Source organism: Schistocerca serialis, chromosome 2, assembly GCF_023864345.2.
Source record: "Schistocerca serialis cubense isolate TAMUIC-IGC-003099 chromosome 2, iqSchSeri2.2, whole genome shotgun sequence".
NCBI classification, from domain to species: domain Eukaryota; kingdom Metazoa; phylum Arthropoda; class Insecta; order Orthoptera; family Acrididae; genus Schistocerca; species Schistocerca serialis.
Window position 1 is genome coordinate 418,816,407 of NC_064639.1, and position 15,115 is coordinate 418,831,521.

Sequence of the window (15,115 nt, forward strand, 5' to 3'; positions counted from 1 at the left end):
TTTTGTGTTGCGATTTTATCCTTCAGTATGTTATTATTAAAGGTGTGGTACTACAACGACACGTGACATCTGAAACGTTACAGGTTTGTGAAAGTTTCGATTAGTAAAACACAAGCATCATTGAATCCATGGTGTGTCATTTACGTCGCAGACAGATTTATTTTTCCTTATCCAGATCACTGACACACTGTTTCTGGTAGTCATAATGTTCACGCCGCGGTGACGACACAAGCTCTTGGTCTTTAATGGACTTACCCTTTCGCCTATTATCCTCAAAAATCAACGCTATTTGGGCTGCCGAGAGGAGTAGGTATGTGTCAGCATTGTGATTCACTCCCTCCCTTCTCTTATCATTATCAACAACAGAAACATGACACAAACTCATTACAGTTACTTACACTCAACAGGTCACGCTTAAGGAAAACTGTCATGCTTTAGGAGGTAACATTGAATGTAAAGAAAGACACCTTCCGTTTTGGTTACTGGATGTAACTCTCAGAATCTCTCAGCCGACATTGACACTCAACTCTTTATGTGTAACGCTTACAAGAAAGAAAACGGCGTTAAGTGCAACTTTAGTCTAGTGCTATGTGAGTTGTCACACCAATTGTAGAAGATATTGTTCTCTGTACATCGCAGTTTTTACATAGGCAGTTACCTTCAATGAGATGCTGCCGCATTTTCTCCACTGCGTTCGCAAAACACGTGTCGAGTTGCGGGTCGTCCTTCGGACACGAGACGCCATAGGATTCTGTAACAAAGATAGACATACTGATGTGGTGAATAGTATTACATCGTGTTTTCGGTTACTTTTTATGACAAAAATTTTGAAAGTGTGCACTTCAGGGAAAGAACTTCCATCAAGTGCCTATGACGTCGCTGTACAATCTGCTAGGTATGTGTATTTTTCCAGAGTTTGCTATCTGTATGACCTATGTACGACATAACTAGCTATATACGGATGTTTTTCTTTTTTTTCTGCTAGACGGCGCGTTGCGTTTTCCTGCGTTGAACGACTAACAGGAGTCTTACACCTTCTAAACGCGCTCTCAAACGTAAATTCATAGGCTTGCAAGTTAACGTCGATTTGAAAGTCTATAATGTTGTGGGACTCTGTCGTATGTGTCCCTATGACCTTATCGAAATTCGAAATGCAGTTCTAACAATATTATTAATAGTGTCACTCGTTACGCCCTTGCATCAGTGTAATACAATACATACGCCGCAAGAATTGTGACTGGGTTAAAAGTACTACCGACGACCAAGTTATTCGAAGGGAAAACCGGGATGACATCGACTACTTAGCAAGAAAACATAAAAGAACAATAAAATTTCTGAATGGACGTAAATATCAATAAAATACAGTATTAAAAATGGCAACAAGAAGTAATGAAATTTTAAATGGATCGAATAACACAACTTCCATGTTATAAGCTGAATACAATTACAATTTAGGTTAAGGCGACAGACGGAAAGCTGTTAAAAGATAACTAAACCACTTTTTGTATTACATCAACTATGGAAACGACATGATAACCTCCTGTTCAAACCGCTCATTGAAAGCACTGTGGACATTTTTCTATACAGAAAAGTATTTCGCATGATAGCTGCAGAAACATTGGTAAACAGACTTAAAAAATGATTTCGTTCAAGAAAAGGCAAAAGAGGGAAAACAAAGCAAATACTAGACTTGAGGATTAAATGGATCAGCAGTGGGAAGAACCATAGAAGTGTACTGGGAAAAAGCGAAGTAATAGCGCTCGCATTGGCTTTGTACATTGGTAGCCGAATTGTAATCACATTTATTTGAAGGAACCTCTAGCTAAAACTTTCGCTATCTTTTTCACCAGAATTCATGTCCTGACTGTCAGTGGGATTACGTCATTATTGAGAGGAAAGAATGTCAGTGGTTAACGCTATGCCGTCGACAAGGTCTTTGAAAACGGGTCAAATGGCTTGACGATTGCGACACCTCGCCCTTTTAAGCCATTTTGAATAGACTGCAGTTACTTGAGTCCTGTACTTTGAATGAAGCGTAAGTAACCTGGGATAAGAGTAAGAAACAGAATTTGAAAAAGTTTCTGTTTATCTTTCTTGTGTTTGTTGCTTAATTTGGTGACACTGATTTTGAACTTACGAGGGTTGTCTGTAAAGTAAGGTCTCCAAAGAGCTCCACTCAGGACAGAGAGAGCTAGCTTAAATTTGACTACAGTGCATTGTTCCTTGCTTCCACACCACTACTCTCGCCGCCCCCCCCCCCCCCCACCTGCCACCTTGGACGCTCACCATGGAAGGACGTTAACCATGGAAGGGAAAATCGACGCTCCCACCAGGTGTGAACTGCGTTCTGTGATTAAATTTCTCTGGTTTAAGGGCTCAATCCCTATAGAAATCCCCCGGCAGTTGACTAATGTGTATGGACAAAAGTGTATGGACGTAAAAAAATGTGCATAAGTGGTGTAGGGAGCTCGTAGACGGCCGTACAAATGTGCACGACGAGGCTGGCTACGGGCCTCCATCAATTTCGGATGAGACAGTAACAAAAGTCGAAGAAGTGTTGGTTGCGAATCGGCATGTGACAAGACTTTGACGGATATTTTGAAGTATCACAAGGTGGGTGCCGCGGATGCTCACTGATGAACAGAAAAAAAAGCGCATCGAAAGTGTCCGCGAGTTTCTGCGCCATTACCGGGAAGAGGGTGAGGAATTTCTGGATTCATTTGTAATGAGGGACGAGACTAAGGTCCACCGGAGATTAAGGAACAATCAAAACAATGGCGACATTCCGATTCTCCAAATGTTAAGAAGTTCAAGCAAACGCCGTCAGCAGTGAAGGTGAGGGCTTCGGTATTCTGGGATAGGAAAGGCGTTCTGCTGGTTTGACTACCTGGAAAGAGGTGCAACGCGGAAAGGTACTGCGAGACATTAAGAAAGCTACGCTGGGCTCTAAGAGTTCGTTTGCACCATGAGAATGCCCGCCCTCACATCGCTAACACCACGACACATCACATAGCCAAATTCGGGAAGGAAATCATTGACCATCCTCCATACAGCCCTGATTTGGTTCCCCAACTTGAAACAATACTTGGGGGAAATGAAATTTTCAAGTGACAAAGACTGCACAAGTCGGCCGGAGAGTGGTACGAAGTGGGTATGAAAAATCTTCGATTGTAACGAGGACGTCATTGAAAAATGGCTAAAAGTCCAAGCGTTCTGAATCTGTAATTTTTTTTGCAATACAACGACGTTTACTACGTGAAAAAGCATTGGAGACCTTAATTTATGTACAACCCTCGTATAAATAGTTTTTCTTAAGTATCAACATTCTTGACGTGATAATGATTTTTTTCTGTTTTCTTAAAAGCTACTAATACTGTATTTAATACAACTGGAGTCTTATAAAAGAACTTTAACATACAGTACCTGAGGAATTGGTGGGCATAAGTGCAAAAATATTGAGTCTTCTTATATAAACGATGACATTTAAAAATGTACACTAGAACAGATTTTCCTCTTACGTTCTTCCGATCCCTCCAACTGTACTATATCCCATAGAGTCTCCCATCATAGCACACCACCAACGACCCTGATACTTTCCTTGCATGAAGTAAATGTCTTGGTGCAAGCCTTCAACATCTTCCTCACTTACAGCTCCTACATTTGCCTAACGAAATTAATATGAGAAAATAAATAGTGCATAGTTACCAACATTCATCCAAGCACGTGATAACGGTGCATCAAACTGTATATGAGTTACATGTAACTCTCACTTCTGTTGTTGTCCTAAACATGTTGCCCTGCCATTCTAAAAGCATCCCAGTCATTTCGTTCATCAGGAGTCATCGAGTCTATAAATTCTTTTAACATCACACGAATCTGATGTCCCACAAAAACTCAACCTTTTACTTTTGCTTCAGATAACTTGTGGAACATTTGTCTCAGAATCATACTATAGGTATCTAAACCTTTGTTGTGTTGTTTAGAAAGGCCGAATTTGATGTGGAGTGCTGGTTACAGAATCTTCTAGCTGGATGCAAGGGGCTTATTGATTACGTTGTGTGCATCTGGCATGTGTTCTTTTCCTGCTTGCCATTCTTTCCTGATTCAATTCTGACCATTTGCACTGCTACTTCACAAGCAGAGGAAGCTGGAATATTTGGTATAGCCATTTTTAAACCTCAGAAGATATCCCAAAATCTTAAAATCAAACATCCAATTTGTAACATCCATATTTTACAAGGACACCTTCATATTTTCGTAAGTCTCCTTAACGTGTGCACAGTGAGTTAGTTAATTAGTTAGTTAGTTACGTGTTCCATTGATCAATAGCACGGAAAAACCGTTATGATGTGGAACGTATCAAATGCACAAGAAATATGCACAGGAAACAAGGTTTTTTTTTAACATTATAGTGTTACACCTAAATATTTCTATTATCTATCCCATTCCCTGAAATGGCACAAAATGCGTATCTTATGACTCCAGATTTATTTACTCATATTCAAGAATTCATCTATTGTATAGAAGTAGTTGTCAAGGAGGTTTGATTTCAATTCGTTTTTGAAACTATTACTGCTATCTGTCAGACATTTTATTTCATCTGGTAATTTTTCAAGAAGTGAGCTACTGTTATTAAAGAAAACTTATTCCCATTCGGACGAATGACACCTTTGAGACTTCTGCTTGAACTACCTTAGAAATAGAATCTACTGATCCAGTACATGGGTAAACTTAATGTGTTCAGACTCTAAATATCACCAAAAACATCACAGATCTCTGTACCTTTCCTAGAAGCATGCAGAATCCTCATGCACTAACCTGTATTTTGTTATTTTACAGGACTTATCGATCAACACATTGCGGACGGATCCCGAGCTGACTAATGTTTCGCTCGTCATCCTCTATGGATAGCGCGCCAGGTAACTGGTGTGCTCTCCATGGATGCCATCTTCTGTGATATACACTCCGAAAAAAATCGCAACAGCAAAAAAGTGGCGGCCTGAGTGGCTGTGCGGTTCTAAGCGCTACAGTCTCGAACCGCGAGACCGCTACGGTAGCAGGTTCGAATCCTGCCTCGGGCATGGATGTGTGTGATGTCCTTAGGTTAGTTAGGTTGAAGTAGTTCTAAGTTCTAGGGGACTGATGACCACAGCAGTTAAGTCCCATAGTGCTCAGAGCCATTTGAACCATTTTTGAACCAAAACAGTAATTGATGTAGAGTAATGACTTTTCGGAAATATATTTGTTCAGAAATTGAAGAAATGTATGATGAGATAAAAGAAATTATTCAGGTAGTGAAGGGAGACGAAAATTTAATAGTTATGGGTGACTGGAATTCGACAGTAGGAAAAAGGAGAGAAGGAAACATTGTAGGTGAATATGGATTGGGGCTAAGAAATTAAAGAGGAAGCCGCCTGTTACAATTTTGCACAGAGCATAACTTAATCATAGCTAACACATGGTTCAAGAATCATAAAAGAAGGTTGTATACATGGAAGAATCCTGGAGATACTAAAAGGTATCAGATAGATTATATAATGGTAAGACTGAGATTTAGGAACCAGGTTTTAAATTGTACTACATTTCCAGGGGCAGATATGGACTCTGACCACAATTTATTGGTTATGAACTGTAGATTAAAACTGAAGAAATTGCAAAAAGGTGGGAATTTAAGGCGATGGGACCTGGATAAACTGACTAAACCAGAGGTTGTACAGAGTTTCAGGGAGAGCATAAGGGAACAATTGACAAGAATGGGGGAAAGAAATACAGTAGAAGAAGAATGGGTAACTCTGAGGGATGAAGTAGTGAAGGCAGCAGAGGATCAAGTAGGTAAAAAGACGAGGGCTAGTGGAAATTCTTGGGTAATAGGGGAAATATTGAATTTAATTGATGAAAGGAGAAAATATAAAAATGCATTAAATGAAGCAGGCAAAAAGGAATACAAAAGTCTCAAAAATGAGATCGACAGGAAGTGCAAAATGGCTAAGCAGGCATGGCTAGAGGACAAATGTAAGGGTATAGAGGCGTATCTCACTAGGGGTAAGATAGATACAGCCTACAGGAAAATGAAAGAGAACTTTGGAGAAAAGAGAGCCTCTTGTATGAATATCAAGAGCTCAGATGGAAACCCAGTTCTAAGCAAAGAGGGGAAAGCAGAAAGGTGGAAGGAGTATATAGAGGGTCTATACAAGGGCGATGTACATGAGGACAATATTATGGAAATGGGAGAGGATGTAGATGAAGATGAAATGGGAGATACAATACTGCGTGAAGAGTTTGACACTGAAAGACCTGAGTCGTAACAAGGCCCTGGGAGTAGACAACATTCCATTAGAACTACTGACATCCTTGGGAGAGCCAGTCCTGACAAAATTCTACCATCTGCTGAGCAAGATGTACGATACAGGTTAAATACCCTCAGACTTCAAGAAGAATATAATAATTCCAATCCCAAAGAAAGCAGGTGTTGACACACGCGAAAATTACCGAACTATCAGTTTAATAAGTCACAGCTGCAAAGTACTAACACGAATTATTTACAGACGAATGGAAAAACTAGTAGAAGCCAACCTCAGGGAAAATCAGTTTGGATTCCGTAGAAATGTTGGAACACGTGAGGCAATACTGACCCTACGACTTATCTTAGAAGAAAGATTAAGGAAAGGTAAACCTACGTTTTTAGCATTTGTAGACATAGAGAAAGCTTTTGACAATGTTGACTGGAATACTCTCTTTCAAATTCTAAAGATGGCAGGGGTAAAATACAGGGAATGAAAGGCTATTTACAATTTGTACAGAAACCAGATGACAGTTATAAGACTTGAGGAGCATGAAAGGGAAGCAGTGGCTAGGAAGGGAGTGAGACAGGGTTGTAGCCTCTCCCTGATGTTATTCAATCTGTATATTGAGCAAGCAGCAAGGGAAACAAAAGAAAAATTTGAAGTAGGTATTAAAATCCAGGGAGAAGAAATAAAAACTTTGAGGTTCGCCGATGACAGTGTAATTGTGTCATAGACAGCAAAAGGACTTGGAAGAGCAGTTGAACGGAATGAACAGTGTCTTGAAAGGAGGATATAAGATGAACATCAACAAAAGCAAAACGAGGATAATGGAATGTAGTCGTATTAAGTCGGGTGATGCTGAGGGAATTAGATTAGGAAATGAGACAGTTAAAGTAGTAAAGGAGTTTTGCTATTTGGGGAGCAAAATAACTGATGATGGTCGAAGTAGTGAGGATATAAAATGTAGACTGGCAATGGCAAGGAAAGCGTTTCTGAAGAAGAGAAATTTGTTAAGTGTCAGGAAGTCGTTTCTGAAAGTATTTGTATGGAGTGTAGCCATGTATGGAAGTGAAACATGGACAATAAATAGTTTGGACAAGAAGAGAATAGAAGCTTTCGAAATGTGGTGCTACAGAAGAATGTTGAAGATTAGGTGGGTAGGTCACGTAACTAATGAGGAGGTACAGAATAGAATTGGGGGTTGTGGCACAACTTGATTAGGAGAAGGGATGCTGAAGATTAGATGGGTTGATCACGTAACTAATGAGGAGGTATTGAATAGAATTGGGGAGAAGAGGAGCTTGTGGCACAACTTGACTAGAAGAAGATATCGGTTGGTAGGACATGTTCTGAGGCATCAAGTGATCACCAATTTAGCATGACAGGTCGAATCACCAGAGTGGCATACAAATTTGCAGTCATGGTGTCTGGGATAACCACGAGAGTGGTCCTGCTGTTATACGAAAACGCACCGCAGACCATAACTCCAGGTGCGGGATCAGTAGGTCTAGCACACAGACAGGTTCCTTTTAACCAACAGACGGCCATCACTGGCACAGAGGCAGAAACATATTTCATCAGAAAACGCAACAGACTTCCATCTTGCCCTCCAGTGAGCTCCCACCTGACACCAGATGGTGGTGATTTGGGGTCAGTGGAATGCACGCTACTGGGAGTCTGGTTCAGAGCTGTCCTCGAAGTAACCGATGCAGCTCATAGTGTCACTGTGGTGCCAACTGCTGCTCCAATTGCTACTGCAGATACAGTATGATGCGCCAGAGTCGTACACCACAGACAATGGTCTTCCTCCCTCTTGGTAATGTCTTCGGAGGCTGGTCTTCTTGCAACTGTACGTTCTCGTGACCTCTGTTGCCAGCAATCACCTACAGTGGCTACATTCCTGGCGAGACTTTCTGCAATATCTCACAAGAAATTTAGAGCTTCTGGTAGCCTTGTTACATGAACCCTTTCAACTCTTGAGGTGTTGATAACGGTGCCTTTGTCGCCTTAAAGGCATTTTTGGCTAACATCAGCTCACCACGTCCAATATCAAAAGTAACTAACACTCACGACCAGTATTTAATGCAAACCTGATTTTCATCCTCATAGTGGGGTTTCAAGCGCTACTCTTATACAACTGGCACGAAATTGGAATAGACATCGACTTTGAGACGTAGAAACACGCCTACCAACTTTCGTTTACGTCATACAACTCCTTCTTGGTGCTGCAATTTTTTTCCTTTGCTGTATTTTAACTACTCCGTCTTTGTATGTGTTTACACCAATAATCAGTGTATCAACTTTGCCTTCAAAATGGTTGAAAGACACTAAGCACTATGGGACTTAACATCTAAGTCCCCTAGAATTATAACTACTTAAACCTAACTAACCTAAGGAGATCACACACACACTCATGCCCGAGGCAGGATTCGAACCTGCGATCGTAGCAGCCGCATGGTTCCGGACTGAAGCACATAGAACCTCTCGACCACAGCGGCCAGCTAACTTGGCCTTCATATACAATTCTGCTTGTTTATTATTTTGATTGTACACTCTCATTCGAGGGGGGGCCTCATCACTGAAGACAATTTTACTCTGCTTAATGAGGTTCCAGGCCCCATGACCAACGAAGACGTGTCTAGAGAAGCCCCAGACAGCGATGGGATACCAGCATAATTGTCACCCACCATACTACCCGTCTACCAGGAGTGATAGACTGTGTGCCGCTCCTGGGCTTACATTTCAGTAAGATAAAATGCCCGACCCACACACGGCGAGAGTTTCTTCTACTTGTCTTCGTGCTTGTCAAACCTTACCTTGACCACAAGGTCGCCGGATCTCCCTCCAATTGAGAATATTTGGTGCATTATGGGCAGGGCCCATCAACCAGCTCGGTGTTTTGACGATCTAGCGCACGAATTGGACACCATTTCTACATCTACATCTACATCTACGTGATTACTCTGCTATCCACAATAAAGTGCCTGGCAGAGGTTGCAAGTAACCACCTTCAAGCTGTCTCTCTACCGTTCCACTCTCGAACGGCACGTGGAAAAAACGAGCACTTAAATTTTTCTCTGCAAGCCCTGATTTCTCTTATTTTATCGTGATGATAATTTCTCTCTGTGTAAGTGGGTGGCAACATAATGTTCTCGCAATCGGAGGAGAAAAGTGGTGATGGAAATTTCATGAGAAGAAAAACGCCTTTGTTTTAATGATTGCCACTCCTACTCACGTATCATGTCTGTGACACTATCTCTCCTATTTCGCAATAATACAAAACGAGCTGCCCTTCTTTGTACTTTTTCGATGTCATCCGTCAGTCCCACCTGGTGCGCATCCCACACCGCACAGCAATACTCCAGAATAGGGCAGGCAAGCGTGGTGTAAGCAGTCTCTTTAATAGACCTGTTTCACCTTTTAAGTGTTCTGCCAATGAATCGCAGTCTTTGGTTTGCTCAACCCACAATATTATCTATGTGATCGTTCCAATTTAGGTTATTTGTAATTGTAATCCCTAAGTATTTATTTGAATTTACAGCCTTCAGATTTGTGTGACTTATCGCGTAATCGAAATTTAGCTCATTTCATTTAGTACTCATGTGAATAACTTCACAGTTTTCTTTATTCAGGATCAATTGCCACTTTTCGCACCATACAGATATCTTATCTGAATCACTTTGCAAGTCGTTTTGATCGTCTGATGACTTTACAAGACGGTAAATGACAGCATCATCTGCAAACAGTCTAAGACGGCTAATAAGATTGTCTCCTATGTCGTTAATATAGATCAGGAACAATAGAGGGCCTATAACACTTGCTTGGGAAATACCGGATATTACTTCTGTTTCACTCGGTGACTTTCCGTCTATTACGAACTGTGACCTTTCTGACAGGAAATCACGAATCCAGTCGCACAACTGAGGCGATACTCCATAGGCACGCAGTTTGGTTAGAAGATACTTGTGAGGAACTGTGTCGAAAGCCTTCTGGAAATCTAAAAATATGGAATCAATTTGACATCCCCTGGACTCATTACTTCATGAGTACAAAGAGCTAGTTATGTTTCACAAGAACGATATTTTCTGAATCCATGCTGACTATATGTCAATAAATCGTTTTCCTCTAGGTACTTCATAATGTTCGAATACAGTATATGTTCCAAAAACCTACTGCAAATCGACGTTAGTGATATAGGCCTGTAATTCAGCGGATTACTCCTACTTCCCTTTTTGGGTATTGGTGTATCAAGAGCAATTTTCCAGTGTTTAGGTGCGTATCTTTCCGTGAGCGAGTGGTTGTATATAGTTCCTAAATATGGAGCTATTTTATCAGCATACTCTGAGAGGAACCTGAGTGGTTGGCTCGATACCCCTTAGGAGGAATCCAACAACTCTATCAATCAACGACAAGCCGAGTACCTGCTTGCATAAGGGCCATAGAGGGACCAAAGCGTCATTAACTTGCTCAATTTGTGAAGCTCTTTCGCTTGGATAAATCATCCAGTTTTTCTGAAATTGTAATCATTCGCTTACCTGTACATCTACCGATTTCCTCTCATTCGCATGATTTCCTCGTTGTGCGTCTCTTTTATTATTATTATTTTTTCTTAGAGTGTATTTTGATATTTCAAATAGTTTCTTGTTTTCTGTAGTTTCTCTTGCTTTTAGAGATCGCCCTATTCAGAAAATGGAAGGAAATGAACGGATATGATATACGTCCGGAGGCTTTTGTCGGTGATTTTTCCTAGTGGGAATAAAGATCCGGATGATTCTCTCATTTTTTTTTACCTTGTGGTTCTGACGACAGTTCCAATGACAGACACATCGTTAGATCTGTAAAAAAGGGTAAGGTGGCAGTGCTTTAAACTGATTTCGTTAATGACGATGAAGATGGTTTCGCTCTTGTGAACGATATCTTTTTGTAATAAGGTTAACCCTTTCGAGACGGCGCCCGTGTCTCACTCTGGTACTGGTTATGCACCGGTGAGACTCGGGCGCTGCGCGAGTAAGTTAAGTTAGATTGCTTCAGAAGGGAAACAAGAAGTTCAGTCTTTGATTAGGTTAGTTGAAAGTCATTAACTAGGTCATCCAACTTTGGTTGAGTAAAGAGCAGTAGTACCAAACTGCTATCATCAGTAAAATTGAAATCACTGTCATCAACTGAATTCGTCTCTACGCCCTTTTCAGTAGTATTATGTGTCTGCGGTGACGGAATTCACAACTCTGCATTATGTGGTACTTGAGCAATAGACGACGGTACGCTAGGATATGGAATACTTTTTTTGCTCTTGGTACTTTCGTAATGGGTAACCATACAAAAATAGCGGTTCTCTTGGTGATTTTTAAGTTCTTGCCACATTCGGGTAATTTCAAGTGGCATACATTCTCTTGTTACATGTAGCCAACGCTCTAAAACAGACCGGCAGTTGCAAAAGTCACATAGACAGCCCATGTTACATGTTGATATTGAACAGTCGTACAAAATACGCATGGTAACCCTCACAGAACATCGTACCGGAGACAGTTTTACGTTTCGCTTGGTTAGATCTAATGTGGTTCCAGTTCAGCACACTGTTTTAACCTGCCAGGAAGTTTCACATCAGTACACTCTTCGCTGCAGAGTGAAAATATCATTCTGGAAATATCCTCTAGGCTGCACTAAAAGAAAAACTGAGTGAAGTATTCAACGGTGAACCAAAGGAGCGCCACGTGACGTGCGGCCAGATCAAAAGATGAGAGCAAGGATGAAGAAAATGAAGAAAACAAAGTCGGTAGAAGAGTATCCCGCAAACGTCAAAGGTCGCGAAATAGGTTGCTAGAAATAGTGGTAAATTCACATTTCTTTAAAACTATTAAGATATCAGAAAGTATCGACATTAGAAGTAAACAAGTTACTCTCAAAATACACGCACGTATCACTGAACTGAGCATCTCCCCAAGTTTTTAACTCACATTCCAGATGCACAACATTGCCCGCCAGGTTAGCCGAGTGCGCTAACGCGCTGCTTCCTAGACTCGGGTAGGCGCGCCGGCCCCGGATCGAATCCGTCTGGTGGTTTAACGACGATGGCCAGTGTGCCGGCCAGCCTGGATGTGGTTTTTAGGCAGTTTTCCACATCCCCCTAGTGAGGTACGGGGTGGCGGCAGGAAGGGCATCCAGCCACCCCTTCAACTAACACTGCCACATCCGATTAACCATGCCGACCCTGCGTATCGGCGGGAAAAACGTCACAAGCAAAAGAAAGAAAAGAAAGACAGTTGCACAACATGGACACCGCCTGTGATATGGTAAACGTTAACAAGTGAGTGCAGATGAATGGAGTCCCCGACACAAACTGCCCGCAAAGACGCCACAGCAACCGACATTGGAAATTTGTTCCCTGGATTGCCTGTCCACAGGCTCGAAAGTTTTTGTGCAGCCGTCTTCTCAAACCTGGAGCTACTTACAGGGTGACAGTTATTTAACTATATGAAAAAAAACCTAAATTAGTTACAAACTACGGCGTGCACACACTTTATTCCACAAGTAAAAGTCACTACAGATATTAGAATTTAGGTTATGACATGTCCGGTATGCTTGCTGTCATTGGTGATGGTGTGGCGCAGACGAATGGCGAAGTTCCGCATGACCCCCTGAAGCGTCAGAACATCGATACTGTCGATCACCTCCCGAATGGCTGTTTTCAGCTGAACAATGGTCGTGGAGTTATTTTCGTACACCTTGTCTTTAAGATAGCCCCACCAAAATCATTCGCATGCGTTCAGATCCGGAGAATATGGTGGCCAATCGAGGCTCATGGCAGAGGCCTCTGAGTTCTCCAGAGCCAGAATGCGGTCCCCATAGTGCTCCTCCAAATCATGAAGCACTCCCCTGCTTCGATGGGGTCCGAGATTACATGAACCACATCTTGTCAAAATCAGGGTCAGTTTTAATCTTCCAAAACTTTCACATTCCCTCTAGTATTCACCGTGCCATCAACGAATTTCGCACCGATTATTCCGTAACTGGACACTGCACACCACTCAGTCCCACAAATGCGCCAATTTTGCTTATTAACGAATGCATCCAAATGGAAGTTGGCTTCGTCGCTAAACCAAACCATACAGCGCATCCTGCTTCCCATCACGCCGCACGGTTAACCGTGTAGTTTGAACGTTCTATCGCAAACTGTTCAGAAGTTATGATGATTTTATTTCACAATCAAGCAGCACTTCTGAACCAACTAAAAAGGCTTGATCTCTTTCTATTCCTATTTTTTTTTTCTTTTTTTTTTTTTTTTTTTGCAGATTTCTACTTGATAAGGTAATCGTCTTCATGTGTCGACTACTCAGCCAAGAGGAGGATTACAGTTTGCAACAGCACAACGATTACGTTTACAGGGCCAGATATATAGTGAGAAAGGAAAAGCTATCAGCTGGGTCTCTCTGCAAGCTTCCACGACATTTTTAGTTTTATTCTGAGCCCAAAATTGGAACTGGTTTGGAACAATTAAAGATAAGGAAAAAATTCATAAAGCAGTCAGATTTGGAGCTGCCTGTTAATATGCCTCCTTTACCGAACACTACTGATGGATCATCCATACTTCACGATCTTTGTGAGATTGCTAATTGTTACTACTATATGATAGCAGAGACCTATAATTTCAGTGTAATTTAGTACTAATTTGACATTGGAAACGTAATAACATTCAAATAACATAAACTCCGCTGTTTGGTGACAACCTAAAAACTCCTACCAAATGAGAACTCAAATCTAGAAATTTTCTCTGGCTGGAAACGCTCTTACTACTTTAATTATTGAAACACCTGCCACTGGGCAAGACCAGCTTCAACATGCCAGTACGTATTCTGTAAAGGTTCCAAATCCTGTGAAACTCTCCATTTGCCTAGGAGTGCTACGTGTGCAGAAGAGGAACGACCACAATGAAGTCTGTTGCCAAGTTTTGAGACCTAATGTGATAGTACATTTTGTAAGAGCATCAGGTATGAAAGGCAAAGGTCTTTGTTTGAAAAATCGTTCCCGAACGCCTTAGTAATCTGCCAAGACGTTTCATTTCATCGTACACTTTACTGATGAGTGAAGGATTCATTCTGGTCCAGAAACACTGTTGGCCACGAGCTAAACGAACCGTGACAAGTAAGGGCGCCCGTGCGACCGTTTGTAAGCGGGGAGGTACGGAGTACTTTTAATATTTTGGAAGATGAATCGCGACTTGAAAGTAACCACACAAAACGTCCAGTTCCGACACCGTTAAAAACACACATAATACCGACTTTTAAACCATTTTCTTGAAAGAAAAATATCTGACTGAACTATACTTTTCCTCCTAAGTTCTAGCGGTGTTTCCCAGCCTCCCCCCCCCCCCCCCCCCCTGCCACGGGAACGGGCGCTCTTGGTAATAATTGTCCTTCTGTTACCGAGATGCTACTCGAATACAATTCAGGCTCTTAACAACTAGTGCGTAATCAGCAATGCTGGATGTATTGGCGCAACTTCGATCGCTCCTCCGGCTGACGAGAATAGCTTTGCACTCACCCAGTGATGCGGCGTCAGCGGTGAATGCGACTGCGAACACGAACAGCAGTTGAAGGGCAGACATGGTGGCGGAGGTGGTTGACGTCGCCTCTCTGCCGGCTTATATACTTGTGGATCCCATCCTGTACGGACGTCTCCACCCACTCTGGGCGCTATCAACTGCGGCGGCCAGCCCCCCTCCACTGCAGTTAATAGCCGACACGTGACACAGCCAGCACTTGAGCAGATGTGCTGACTTCGGAACACGTCCTCGTTCGACATTTTTCATGTTTCACACTGGTATCCATCACATG

General features: G+C 41.9%; 1 protein-coding gene across 1 annotated transcript in view; it reads right to left on the minus strand.

The window, feature by feature from the left end:
* Positions 1–14,914, minus strand: part of LOC126456029 (uncharacterized) — a 54,044-nt gene extending 39,130 nt beyond the window's left edge. Inside the window, exons 1-2 of the mRNA XM_050091784.1 lie at positions 14,823–14,914; positions 659–751 (exon numbers count right to left, since the gene is read on the minus strand). Of these exons, the coding sequence (XP_049947741.1) occupies positions 659–751; positions 14,823–14,886 (157 nt within the window). The 5' untranslated portion in view covers positions 14,887–14,914. The remainder of the gene's footprint in view (positions 1–658; positions 752–14,822) is intronic.
* Positions 14,915–15,115: the final 201 nt, after the last annotated feature.